General features: G+C 42.5%; 1 protein-coding gene across 1 annotated transcript in view; it reads left to right on the forward strand.

Annotated features, from left to right (window-relative positions):
* The window catches only part of TGFBR1 (transforming growth factor beta receptor 1), a 36,626-nt gene extending 27,455 nt beyond the window's left edge, over nt 1–9,171 (forward strand). Inside the window, exons 7-9 of the mRNA XM_040586028.1 lie at nt 1,671–1,795; nt 2,420–2,550; nt 4,761–9,171. Of these exons, the coding sequence (XP_040441962.1) occupies nt 1,671–1,795; nt 2,420–2,550; nt 4,761–4,886 (382 nt within the window). The 3' untranslated portion in view covers nt 4,887–9,171. The remainder of the gene's footprint in view (nt 1–1,670; nt 1,796–2,419; nt 2,551–4,760) is intronic.
* Nucleotides 9,172–14,847: the final 5,676 nt, after the last annotated feature.

Below are 14,847 nucleotides of genomic sequence, written 5' to 3' on the forward strand. Positions count from 1 at the left end.
GGCTCAAGCCCAGCCTGGTGTGTCCAAAGGCAGGGGCTCTGAGATTTACTTGGGATTCAACCAGTAGTGAGGCTGGGCATACACCGGCGCATGCAATGCTGACAGGGCTGATCACAGGAATTGCTGTACACAATGTGCCATCTTCAACACTCACATAAAATACTGTCAGAACTTGTATAACTTACAGGTATGGACAGGCAAGTCTCCTTCCTTGAGCTGATCAGGACTGAACTTCATACATAAAAACACCCATTCCCTTCTGTAGCCTAATAAGCATGTCTACGCATCCCTTAACTGTCAGTACATTGGCGCATCTTCCGTGCTCCACAAGTCTCCTACTTCTCGGCTGGGATGGGTTAGTGCACAGTAGCACACATACATATGCATTCATGTATACCTGCGTGCATGGATTCCCTTGAATACCACCACAGGCCCTTCCCCTGTCAAACATCCCTCTTTGCTGGCTAGACCAGCTTGACTTTGCTGGGGAATTACACTGATGCACACCTGCCACGCATACCAGCTTTGGGGAAAACAAGAACCTTCTAGCATGTCCCAGCAGCTGGCATTTAGGCACATAGACCTTATGACCTGTGATGCCCACTCCAGTTGCTGGTGCTGAGAGGCACTTATATGACTTCTCTCAACCCAGTGCTTCCCTGTAGCTGGTACCTGTAAGCATGTGGCTGTGAAGCCTGTGACCCATGGTCTCACTTCAGTGGCTGAAGCAGAGACCCTCATTTGCTTCAGCTGCTGGCACCAGGGGTGCCTTCACCCACTGTCTGACTGTAGCTTCTGGCCCAGAACTTATGCGTGCTGCCCCCCACCCCAGTAGCACCAGATAGAAGCATGTGTCTATAGGTCTTAGGAGCAGTTAAGATCCACAGTTCCCTTTCCAACTGCTGATACTGAGACCCTCCTTCTCCTCAGTTGCTGGCACCCCAGGCCTAAGAACAACTTAATGCCTTGCCTGATTCCACTTGCTAGCCCAGAATTCACTTACACCTGCCTCCAGTTGCTGGCACATAGTCCTTAGAGCAGACATGCACATGGAGTTGAGGGTGGGATTGCAGAGATAGGATTTAGTAAGAAGATGGGATATGCTGCGGGTGTGGGGCTTGGGCAGACAAGCATAGTGACTGGCAACTGTTTATGCAACTGGCCCCTCTGATACCCTTTTCTATCTGTTGCCCCACGTTTGCCCCTCACAGTTACCCTTCTCCTAAACATTCCTTGATAAGCATCGCATAGTCCCACAGGCCTCCCTTGAATATCCACAGTTCTGGAGTTCCTAATTTCCCACTTATTAGCAGTTACGGTGTCCAGAGTGGCACCCTCTAAAGCTATGCCTAGAGTTTCCCAATAGAAGATTTTTGGTCTTTGTCATTGTCTCTGTTATCCCATGTGGATCAGGTTTATGGTTCTATTTGTTTATCGTTCCATGTTTTAGGTATTCTCCCTATTCCTTTGCTTGTTCCTCAGTTTACTTATTATTGGTGTTGCACTGAGAGGTCTTTGGTTGGATAACATTAGTGAAGCAGATTCTCCTTTGTCTCCTTTTCCACATAAATATTTAAATTTGAGTTTGAGCTGATCAGTAGCACTAAACTTTCCTTGCAGTAAGTGCTTAAGAAATTAAAACTTTATTCTTTTTTTTTTATTGCAAATAGGTACATGGCACCTGAAGTTCTAGATGATTCCATAAATATGAAACATTTTGAGTCATTCAAACGAGCAGACATCTATGCAATGGGATTAGTGTTTTGGGAAATAGCTCGGCGATGTTCAATCGGTGGTATGTGGCAATCTTTAAAAAACTGGACATACTAAGGAATTATAAATAGCTTACAGAGCCTCACTAAGTTTGAGTAAAGAGTTTTCTCTAAAAACAGTGCAAGGTAATAGCCAGTATGTCTCAGACTCTGTTAATCCAGTAAATGATGACTGGTTTATTTGACCTCTTTGTGCATTGATGAACCATACCTGATGGAGAAAATAGGAAATATCAAACCTTTGCATAGAGGGGAGAAAATGAAGTTAAATATTCTTGAGAGCAAGGGGCAAACACAACAAGTAAAGGCTGGCTATAATGTGCTCGGATAACATCCATACCTTATTTAAAATAAAGCATGGTATTATAAATCATAAGTTTCTAAGAAATGTGTCTTTAGCATACAAAAGACTTGATATAGCTTCCATCTTTTCCAAATACATATATTTCAAAATTAAAAAATTCTTTAAGGGTAATGTAAATGCTCCTGAGGTGTGGCTGAGAAATTTTTTTTTAATTTCTTTGTTGGTTATTGTAATTTTTAAAAATGAAAAAAGAAAACAGTAGGGTACTTATTCTTTGCTTTTTACTGTTGCTTATATGTAATTCAGTGTTAGCTAAAATGAAGCTATTTTCAACTCGTTACAGGAATCCATGAAGATTACCAGTTGCCATACTATGACCTTGTTCCTTCAGATCCTTCTGTTGAAGAAATGAGGAAAGTTGTATGTGAGCAGAAGTTAAGGCCCAATATTCCAAACAGATGGCAGAGCTGTGAGGTATTAACTAACCTTGCTAAAGCTGCTCTAATGGGCACTAGAGCTTTTATTGATTTCAACGGCTTAAAAATTGTACTTATTGTTGAAGGGGGAAGGGATGCTTCTAGAAGAACTTAATTTCATTGTGGCTTTATTGAATGTCAATTATCCTTGGTTATACAGTAATATTTAATGTAATTTTGCAAAAAATAATAGCTAATGCTGCGTGGAGTATTTTAGGATCCTTTGCTGTGAAGCAGAAGTGATGCTAATGCAAACTAAAGCTAGTCTGATTTACGTTATGCAGGAAGTATTATTGCAAGTTGTGCAGCTGCGGGTTGTACGGGGTCTGGCTGGGCCTGAGTTAATTTTCTGCATGGTAGCCTGTGCGGTGCTGTGTTGTGGATTGGTGACCAAAACAGTCCAGTTGCACGCTGGTGTTCCAGCTGTTGCTGAACTGCGCTTACACAGCGTCACAGCTTTCCTGCCCCCAGTACTGCTGAGTAGGCGAGGGGCAGACAGGAGGCTGAGAGGGGACACAGCTGGGACAGCTGACCCAGACTAATCAGAGGGGTATTCCATGCCATGCAAACTCGCTCGGTAATAAAACTGGAAGCGAGGGAGTTTTCCAGGGGTTGCTGTTGCTCAGGGATGGGATGGGCATCAGCTGAATGATGGTAAGCAATTGTTTTTGTATCACTTGCGTTTCTTTGTTTTGGCTTGGGTTTCCCCCTTGCCTGTTAAACTGTCTTCATCTCAACCCACAAGTTTTCTCAGTTTTACCCTCCTGATTCTCTCCCCCATCTGGCTGTGGAATGTGAGTGAGTGGCTGTGTGGGGCTTAGCTACATGCTGGGGTTAACCCACAACAGGAGTGCCAAAGATACACGAGCTGATCAGGTCTGTGCCAGCTGGTTTGTAACTGGGCTGGTTATCTCTTTCAAGAAGTGGACTTGCTAGTTTCAGCTCGGTACGCTGCCAGCAAAGCAGTACTGCTTGTTGGGACACATAATGGTATCTTCAACAGTGCTGTGCTGTCTCTTGTGAATGCTCTCTTGAAACTTACTCAAGGGTCTTTGCCTTGTCATTGCGTAGTAAAAGAATGTCCTAACGAGTGGCTGGAGTATAAATGTCTCTAGGAATTTTCGTCCAAAACTGTGGTGGCCTTAGTATTTTATGTGTCTTGGAATCTGTACCGTATACACTTATTGAAAAGATGAATGTAGTTATTAGGAAGCTGAGGCTCTACTAAGCCAAAGACTTGAGCTGAAGTTGCATGTAGCGACTACTCCTGACGATACCTCTGTGGAAGTGCTTACCTGGTTCTGGGTGAGTTCACCATGCTGGTAGTCACCACCGCGTGGGCAGTAGTGAGCACATTCTTGCCTTTCCAGCCAGCTTTGTTCATATTGCTTGCTCTAGGAGCCCAGCTAGGAGGAGAACTAGAATGCTGTCTCATTAGGAGCTTAGAATAGCTGCGGTAGGATACAGTAGGAGTAAGAGATTGGTAGGATATGGTGTACTTAAGTGGAGGAGGGAACCGGGTTGTGGCATATATAAAACGGATGCATGGGTGAAGGCCCATGATGAGACGTTGGGTAGGAGAGAAAGGTGATGATACGCACCGACAGACTGTAGAGTTTTTTTAAGTGCTGCTATTCCAATCCTGCAAACTTACTTAGCAGCTCAGTGTAGTACAGCTTGGCATGTAAAATCTTGGTAGGTAGATACATTACTTTATTTCTTCTTCAGTTTTTATTTGCATTGTTAACAAGTGTAGAAGCATTCACAGATTTTGAAGAATAGCTGTTTGAAGTTTAAAAAGACTCCAAAAATTTTCAGTCATTACAAAGCTTCAATTTGAGGAAGACAGCTGGTAAACTTCTGAATGGCTGTATGCTGAACTAACTCCTTAACTGGAGGTGCGGTAGGAAGAGTGTATTTTTGTCTAATGTGAAAATTCAGAAAACGGGTGCAGACAAGCTACTCATTTTTCATTAAAATACCTTTGTGCGGGATGAAATTGTACTGAAGAATACTAATTCTGCTCTGCAGTATTTTAAATAATTTTATTTTTCTGTAAATAAAAAATTGAATGGGTTTTATACAACACATTCTTCCATGCAGTTGTAGTACTAGTAATAGACTTCAGAAACGCGTAAAGAGGCTAAGGCAGAACAGAGGTTATATGGGCCACGTTGAAACGTATGATTACTTGTCTTTCTTTTGCAGGCATTACGAGTAATGGCAAAAATTATGCGGGAATGCTGGTACGCCAACGGAGCTGCTAGACTAACAGCTTTGCGCATTAAGAAAACATTATCGCAACTTAGTCAACAGGAGGGGATAAAGATGTAATCCTGGATTTGCTACCGAAGAACACTGTAAAAATCCATATCTGCACCAGAGTGGCGTGTTAAGAAGGTTAATTGTTCTACCTCGTTGGGGGAACAGAAGGATATTGCTGCCTTTTAGTACTTCATAGGAACGTCACTAGGATTTTTGTGGATGTGCTAAACAGTTATGTTGGGTCTTTTCTGTGCACTATGAACCTCTTTCCCAGGTTACTTACAGAACCTTGTGTAGTCTAGTTTTATTTTTGTTAACCTATAATTTTTTTTATTTGGAAAGTTGATAGCTGGTCTTAACTTCTAGTTAACTGTGCTAAAAATAGGAGGTCACTTTTTAAATGGAACTGGTTCACTATATTGTTCTAGAGTGCATTGGTGGCTCTAAGCAACTTTTATTCCTGGCTGGTACATTGACTTTTCTGAACCACTGTCATGGTTCTTTGATTCAGATTGTGAATGTACTGTGGGAATACACTTTGCTAGCTGTTATAATAGAATATTTTTTTGGACTCTTAACCTTGATTTAAAAATTGACCTCATTCAGTTGCTGGAACATAATTTATGCAACTATACTTTATACATGATTACTGGTTTTCCACTTTTACAGAACATTACATTGCCTTCAAGATAGATTGTATTATACCAGTAAGTGCCGCTTTTGAGTCTTTTAATGCAAAACAGTAGGAACGTACAAAGCCTATGGTACTCTTGGTTTCAAATATAAAAGTTAAAAATCAACTGTTCCTTTGCCTAGCTAAGATCTAATTCACGCTAATTTCGGTGAGTACGTAATTTGCAGAATACCTTTAATTTTACCAAAATCTGACTCTTAAAACCACTGTAGGAGTTCTAAATAGGGTAAGCTAGTTAATTCACTGTCATATTTTGTAATTGTCAAGTCATGAGTCATAATTACGTATAAATTTTTTTATCAAGTGGTACTTCTAAAATGCTTGAAGTACCTATCTTACTTCAGAAAAGTAGCAAGAAGAGTAAGATGTTCTTAAGGGAGATTTTTCTCTATTAAATCAAATATGAAAGGTGTATTTTTCTGTGCAGTTCTGCAGAGTCGTAAGGCTCAGAACAATATTTGCAATTAAATGAGGATGAAGTGCACCTGTAATTAAGGAGAAGTTACTCGGGCTTTTGTACTAGAAAGTTCAAAGCTGCTTATGAATCTTATGTGCATATATTTTGTGTGTGCCTCATACACAGAAAGTGGTGAGCTGCAGGTCTTTGGATACAAATACCAGAGGATTCCAGCAATCCTCTTCATAGTTGGAAGAACAAAGCTTAAGGTGGCTTGTGTTGTCGTAAGAACACACTAAAATATGCATGGCTTTAGTCAAGATTTGCCTGAGATTTTAAGGATGTCACAAGGTTTTTGCAAACTTGGTTAGAAGTTGAATTGCTTCCTGCCCAAATGTACAACTTCTGGAGGGGGCTGGGAGATTTAATGTGGAAAATTCTCTAAGAAGCTGCTGTTACCAGGACATTTTTTAGTTGCAGTTTTGGAAAGAGTCTGGTTGACCTTTGGTTTCATTAATGCCCAAAACACGCAGTCGTATTTCCATATGTACATGTGCCTGGAATTAATATGTCGCCTAATCTCCTACTCTCCAGAACACATCAGTACCCATCCTGTTGTTCAACACACATGGCAACCTTGACTCTGGTTCCTTCTTGTTCTTCAGCATACAGTCCGCTGAGACTTGTTCACAAAGCTGGTAGCAGTGGCAGGGCTGTTGCTAGCAGAAGCATAGCCAAGACTGTGCTCCGTGGTCTGTGAGATGGGTTGTTAAAGCAGTGAGATGGATGGGTCCTAGTAAGAAGAGGCTGTATAGGTGACATAAGGCTTAGCCAAGACAAGCCTTAGCGTTTTGAAGACTCTTGTGTACTTTCAGATTCTTAGTACTTGCTTTTGGAGATGGGTTTAAATGATGCGGGAGTTACAGACCTTCAGAGGTTGAACTGCAAATAATTAAATGCTTTATCAACCACCTTTATGGATGAGTTTACTCATACTGGAAGATGGCATCCAGGAGAAGAGTTAAAAATAAGAGAAGTTCTTAGAAAACAATTAAGTTTAAACATATGCAATGCTGTCACACTTAAATTTGTTCGGCATTATCTGACCAGTCAAGCTTATATGCTTCAGGCCTCTTACTAATCAAAGCCGGATCAAAAATGACTTCATGTAGGTATTTTAAATAAACCATGCCTTTGTGCAGATGGACAGCTCTGCACCACTGTCTTTCAGTTATGACTGTTGTAAAAAAAAAAAAAAAAAAGATTGAACAGAGCTAAGCTCCCAAGTCTTATCTACTTGACCTTGTTGGAGAGGCTTGCCTATGTATCTAGACAAATATTTAAAGAAAACAGGTCATGATCAAAGTAGAACTTACTATGTCTCCATACTAATTTCAAAGGCTTCCTATTTAAACAATTTGTTAACTTCATTAAATTATGAGGTTCTTCATAGGCATAACTGGATCTTTACCATAGATACAAAGTATAGTTCATACTTTAGAGTCATCAGGCTACAGGCATGCTACAGATCTTTACAGTAAGCTTGTTGGTAACGCGAGAGACCTTCCGATGTAATTTATCAAATTATTTCATTAGTGGCTTTTTTTTAGTACATACAAAGCCATATCACCATAACATTTAGTTTCTCAAAATATCAGGAGCAGTTCTGTTGCATTTAAAAGAGAATCTGTGGCAGCCGAACAGCATCATGGCATGTAGATTGTTCAGTCCGCTGTACAGTGGTTTGTTACACCTGTCTCATCTCAACCACCTACTAGTCTTCATTCTCCTGAATTGCTAGAAACTATTCTTACATTGCTGTAATTCTTTGCAAAAAAAAAGCACAGGAAGGATGCTTGATGCAGCATGTGACATCAGGAACTTTGTTTTGGGACAGCCTTATTATTCATGTTGGAATGCAGATTCTGAATACAGCTGTGTGTATCCTCAGTTCTGACACCACAACTTCAAGCTTTGTTCTTCTTTTCCATTATATAAACCGAACACCTTTTACAAAGGCTGTGTCTGTATATATTATGTAACTTTAAATGTTACCTGTGTTAGATCATATCTTATATATATGGACACAGGTACACATAAGTATTTTTTAAATTAAGATTGTAATATCACCAGATCTGCTCTTGGAAATCCAGGGGGACCAAAATATTTTAGCATTCAAAATATTAATTTTGTATCATTTCAAGTATATACCAAAACAGTTTCTGATGAATACTGATGCAAATGTTTATTGTAAATATTACATACGTTATACACTCACTTAAGTTTTGTGGATTTAATCAGTTTGTCATTTTAGTAGCATTGAAGCCTCAGTTTGGTTTACAGACTTGTGACCAGGTGGATATGGACATGGAGAATAAGGAGCATTGGAAATGGTCTGATGCTGAAAAGCCTGAAACTTTTTTGGAATGCTGGAATTCTTCAGGGACCTTCCAACTTTAGAAGCTGGAATTCTGGGACGTTTCTCAAGCTGACTTTCGAAGTATGACACACTGTCACCCTCCGGTGGTTCCACTTGTAATCCTAAGAAGGACTTTGTATATAGGTAAAGACATTGGGATCGACATGAAGGTGTCAAATAAGAGGCGATTTTATTTTTTCAGTAATGGTTCTGAGTGTGATTGCCATGAAATTCACTTTTTAGTTAGTTCCTTGTTTATTTTGTGCCATTGAAATGACTGCAGGATGTTAATCATTTTGTGTTTTAAAAACAACAAAAAAACCCCACAAAAACCCCCTTCATATCAGTTGCTTTAAACTCAGATTACCTCTGAAAAGACCAAGGTACATTTACCTCGTGTATATAATGTTTAATATTTTTCAGAACATTCTCCAGGTTTGCAGTTACATGTTTCTAGAAATATGGGTATAACAAAACCTACAACTTCAGCGGTACTAAATGTATTATCTGGTGCCCCAAAACACTTTAATTTTCTGTATTTTATTGTATTAGCAAGTTTGCTGCTTTGTCACTGTAGCACCTGCCCTTACATAGCTGTGTGGATACTGCCTTGTAAATTTTACTTTTTGGATGACTTGAGGATCCTGTACAGATGGATGTCACTTTTTTTTAAACCTTAAAAAATTGTGCATTTCCCTTACATTTCTGAAAATATAAATTGTATTTGTAGAGTATACATTTCAATGGATTGTAAATAGGACAGTAGAAGAGTGGATGCTTATGTTAAGTGCTAACACTACAGTAGAGAGATTAAAGCAGTGAAAATAAATAACTTTTTTCAAAATGCATGAGTTGTCTTTCAGAGGAAGACATTGCAGATAGGTATGGGTTTGGGTGTGATGGTCTTACTGGGCAAAATGTGGGTTTGCCGTGAATTCCTTTCCTCCACAAGGGATTTCTGCTGGTATAAAAACAATGAAGGAGTTCACGAATGCTGAGGCGGTCCATCTCGCGTATGCTATAAGGATAATGATAAAGTACACGATCATGATCTTCTTTGTGTCCTGCAATAATGTTTTAAGAAGTACTTTGCTGGTGTCTCTGACCTCTTGGACAAAATAACTAATGATAAAGTGTTCCTTCTCTCCATTTACATAGAAGTAGCAGAGCTGCTGAGGATTTCAGACTACTTAGCTATCCTCAGGGCATCACAGAACAAACAGCAAGTTATCTGCTCTGACACAAGCTGATTTTGTTTTTGTGCAAAACTTGATTTTAGGCTGGTGTTATATTTCTGAAGAGAAATCACGATGTAGACGCCACAAAAAATACCACATCTTGGCCTTCTGTAACTTTCATGTGCATCCATTAATTTTGGCTCAGAAATGACCAGACAGAATTACCGAAAAACACTTCTTCCCGCAAACTCTTTCTCTGAAATGGGAAGCCAAAAGTTACGTTAGGATGCTGCGTTCCTCTTTAAACTTTTTCACAGGAGGTGGTGTTACAACAGCAGACCTCTCCAGCCACTGCAGGCAGCCACAGTTCAGGAAAACCTTGAGTCCCTCTGGTACATCTCCCAGCAGAGAAAATGTATGGCCTGGAAACAGCGTAGCAATGTTGCTGTCTGCCAAGCGTAATCTTTTTAAACAGCCTGTGTCTCATGCTTTGAGCGACTGAACCTCACAACTGAAAATCCATGTTACCACAAGTAATGTAGATGTGAGGATGTCTAAAGCTCATTTTAGAGGAGGTGCCGAGTTCAGGTCTTACATGCTAAGTTTGGCTTAAAAGTGTAGCATAAAGAGTAGCAGACTTGCAGCTGGTTGGTTTTGCCTGATGTAAATGTTTTTTGAAATGTGGGGCTATTGAAATAGATTCTTTTTAATCCCCACTGCACTGAAGTAATGAATATTTTCTGTAGGTGCAGCATAACTAAAGTGTATAAACCACTTTTATGCAGTAATAAGTATTGCATTTTTCCTTTTACCAATTTTTGTGAAATGAGTAACTGATGTACAGTAACGTACCAGGTAATTATAACGTAGTGTAAGGGTGGTCCTGGTAGAATTAAGAAATGAAAAATTCCCACGTTTTTATTCGGTGCTCTTACCCTGTTCTTTATCAGGCTGTGATGTTTAACTGGTGTGAGCAGCGGGGAAGCGCATAGGTGCGTTTTGCAGTGGTATGTGCCGCAGCGTAGCGGTTAGGGGGGGTGCCTGCGTGAGATACTGCAGCAGGGCTCCCGGCGAACAACAGCGCCTTGGGCTGTGTCTGCAGACTGTCATCAGCTGGGACATCTGGAAGGTACGTTGGTTTGCTTGCACTGCACAGAGAATTGTCTTGGAATTTGTATAAGCGTTCCTTGTTTTGTTGAAGTTACTAAAATCTTGCACTGCAAATCCCCTTACGTGATGGACTGCTGTGGCTTTGAATCTCGTAATTCTGGCTTGCAGTGGCTGGAGTTGTTCCCAAGTCTTCCAGGCTGGAAAAAAATGTAGGCATGGCATTTCCTTTATTAATTTGACTGCAAGTAAAGTGTCCAGTAGTCCCTGGGAAACGCCCGGCCTCGAGCCTTCCTGAGCGTTTCTTGAGAACAAGGTTTAAATCCCCAGTCTGAGTTGTCATGGTACCTGAGATCGTTACGTCTCTTTTGAAGATAAAAAAGCCAGAGCAAGCTGTGCTGGTAGAGTCCTGTGCCGAGCCGTGCTGTTTATCGGTGTTGAAGTAGGTACGTGGAGGTGAAGGTTCAACATCCTAGAGATGTATTTTTGAGTGGCTCAATTATGAAACTGAAAGGAGTTCAGTTCTGCCAGTAGCAGAAAGTTTGTGGAAGCTGTTAGAGAATTGGGCACATAAGTTGATGATCATTTTTAATTTTATATAATATTAAATAGTTGCGTAGGGTTTTAAATGAGGGGAGAAGGGGTTAGAAATACGCCTTTCAGTCTGAGGAGGATGCGGGACTTGGGGGTGTATAGGGGAGGAAAAAGGGCAGAGAAAGGGGTGTTTGGGTAATCTGGGGTAGCAGATAAAAGGGGTGAGCAGAGTGTAAATAGCGTGGCTCTGGCTGCGCCCTGCGCAGCCCCACTAACTTGTCACGCCTTGGTGTATCTCCCGTGCTAGGGGGTCTGTTCTGGGGGTGCCTGCCTGCACGGGCAGGAGGCCCCGCGGTGGGGGAGGGCAGGGTGAGGAGGGGGGCGTGGGACTGTGGGTCACAGGCTGTGTGCCCGTGCTGCTGGTGACTCCAGTGACTGTGGGTTCAGGTGCCAGCAGCTGCAGCCCCGGGTACCAGCAGCTGGGGAGACTGGAGTTCTGGGGCAGCTACTGGGCAGTCTGAGCCCGGCTGCTGGGGGGATTCAGCCTGTACATACGTGTTTCCACTAACAGACCTGCATCCTGCCCAGCCAGGTGGGCAGGGGGACAAGGCCACCGGTTCCTGTGGGTGCTCTGCACGGCCAGCCATGTATACACACATATACATACCGGGAATCCATTTTCAGCCTCACTGCTTGCTGGACTGGGGATCCAGAGCTCCGGCAGCCTTGCCTCTCTTGGATTGCTGGATCTGACAAGGTGTTTTCCCTCAAGTACATTGTTGAAATCTGTTGTGCATGAAAACCGATGCAGAGCAAAGGCGGCAGCAGATAATCACGTGGCTCCCTGCTCCAGATACAGCTGATGTGCCTTAGAAATTTCTGAACTGAGCAATGGGTGTACGGTGCCACCCTTGCGGGACGGGAGGTCTGCGCTGTAGCTTTCCTTCAGACGGCTTCAAACCATGTTGTTTCTTCTTCCAAAGATGTTGCATTCTGCACCTGAAAATACTTTCAATTTGTTTTAAAAAGAAAGAATTCATGCCAAAGGCAGTATATTGGATAGACTTACTTTAAATTAAAACCAGACAGTTTCTTTAGACCATTTGAATTCTGACTCAAGTTAAAGAAACTTCTTAAAGAAACTTCTATGATACGTGGTTCAACCAATGAATGTTTAAGTGCTACTGTTTTTCGTGTCATGTTGCTTATATTTAAAAGGTGAATAGCAGCTGGCTGTTCTTCTACCTAGTGGATCTTCTCTGCTGGGAATAATTACGTTGGTATTCTTGTGTTGCATTTTGTGTGTATTTAGCGTTAGTGTGCATAAGGACAATTCCAGCTCTGCTTGCTTGCTTGTTTCCCCCCTCTTTTTTACTTGATGCAAAATTCTGCTTGCTAGCATGTGTGTTGGGTCACTCAAGCTCAGCTCGCTCCCTGCCTCCCCGCAGAAGAGATGGCACCAGCTGCATTTCCTGCTGCATCTGAGAAATCCACCTGGGAAGTTGGGGGCAGTTGGTTTGTTTCAGTTCATGTGAAAAGGTGATCTTTCTCTGCAGTTTCTTGAGCAACTCTCTGGCTTTTCTGCCAGCCTGGTTCTTGGAGACCTCCTTCATACACAAGCTTTAGTGAGACGTTTTATCCCAGTAGCAGGTCTCCCTCTCCCTCCATTTCTACCTTTATCGTTGGTTGGGTTTGGCACCAGCAGTTGCATTAGAACTTAGAAATTAGAAAAGGACTTTGGCCCCTTGGTATAAAAAACAATGCCTCTTTTTCTTTTAAATAAAGGTAACTTAAAAGCAAATTCTTCTGGTCCCAGCTATTTTTCTCCAAGCCTTTCCAACCCAAAGGAAACATCAGGCTGTGCTTCCCAGCTGCCATCCATCAAACTGCTGCTTGTGCCGTGGGGTGCTTTGCCGAGAACAGATAATGCGGTCAGTAACCTGCATCTGTTTCAGGACGAGGTATGACAGCCCTCTACAAATGTGCTGTACTGCCTTGGTGACAGCAATAAAGCAACGAAGGAGGGTCGCTGGGCTGCTTATAAGTGGGAATGCCTTCAGGCTGGGGGCTTCCCCCCCACTGGGATGCAGGGAGGGCTTTCACAGACCACCTGTGACACAAGCTCCACTGCCTGTGCACCCCTGCACCCACAACACACCGCAGGCGATCGCTTTTGCTGTGGCCCCTTACTGCTTGACATTTACAGGATGGAACATTCGTATCATGTGTTTGAAGCTTGCAGAGTGGAATGTCCCTGTTGCTGTGGGCTGTGACTCTGGTACCCTTGAATGTTCAAAAGCTCTCCTAGATTTTTATGCATAAAGCAGTTCAAAAGTATACAGTAAAATGAGCAAACTTTAAAGCTTGATTTCTTCTGTATTAATTTTCCGGTTGAAATAAGTTGCAATTCCAAGATTTCAATGAGTGACTGACAGAAGTAGACTTCTGTAATAGTTTATGGCATCATCCTGGGAAATATTTAACCACTAGCTAGATACAATTTATTTAATGAAATTGCTTGGGAGAAAAAGGAAGGAGGGTTACAAGACCAGAGGTCGTTCAGTGTTGTCTCGAATAAAAGGACTGTTATCGTGTCACCACTATTTTAACTAAAAAGATAGAAAGCCATTCTGGTTGGAATTCTTAAATCTGTGCTTTAAAGAATACTTCATTTACAGCAGCTCTTAAGAAAACCAAAAAGATAGAAAAAGAATCAAATCAAAAGACCAGTGATGGCACTTTGAGGCACTACCTCATTAGCTTCAATATATGTCAATGTGGGTTTCCTTCAGCATCCATCTGTTTGGACGTGATTATGAAGACAGCTGCGCTCTGAGGTAAATATAAAACCTATGAGATCCTGTAACCTTTATAGAGCTAAATTAGTTTGAGTTTCTCATCTAGAGGTTGATGTGGTCCTGGGTTATGGTAATACTTACACATGGCAACGGAGCTCCTGCAAGTTCCATATTTGATCAGAAAGTCAGGAGATTTAGAAGAAATTTGGAGGTTTATTTTTTTTTTCCTGCACTCTTGAGGGTTTTAGTTGCATCCACGTCTCTTATCTAAGTGGCATTGAAAAATGAGCTGCTCTGCCTGAGGCAGCAGCAGTGTGTGAGGAGCATTGTGTTACTTACTCCTTCCCTAAGACATAGCTGCTCAGGCAGTGGTCTAGTCATGGGGGTTGGGGGGGGCGTGTTTTTCCTTTTTAGTCTTAAACACTGCTGGGGGTGATTGATATAGGCCAAAGTGCAGGAAGCTGTCGCCTCTCGAGATGCTCTGTCCCCCTTGCCTAAGCTGGAGCACAGTAACTTCATAAACAGTGACGGATGTTTGACCCGTGGGTGACTGGTCGGGTTCTGGACCAGCCCCTTGCACACAGACCCCTGCCCTGCTGTCGGCTGGGCCCAGCACGCCTAGCGAGGCGGGGGGCACTGGGGGTGGTGGGAGCGGCGCTGGGGGCACACGCTGAGCTCGGCTGGTGCTGGGCCGCATTTATACTCTGTCGAGGAGTTCTCAGCTTCTTGGGCGGCCAGCGAGCAGCTGGGGGGCACAAGGAGCTGGGGGGCACGGCCAGGACAGCTGGCCCCCGCGGGCCAGAGGGCTGTTCCATGCCGTATGGCGTCACGCTGAGTATATAAACTGGGCGGGGGGCTGGGGGGGTCGCTGCTGGGGGACGGGCTGGGCATCGCTCAGTGGGG

This window comes from Falco naumanni, chromosome 3, assembly GCF_017639655.2.
Source record: "Falco naumanni isolate bFalNau1 chromosome 3, bFalNau1.pat, whole genome shotgun sequence".
NCBI lineage: Eukaryota > Metazoa > Chordata > Aves > Falconiformes > Falconidae > Falco > Falco naumanni.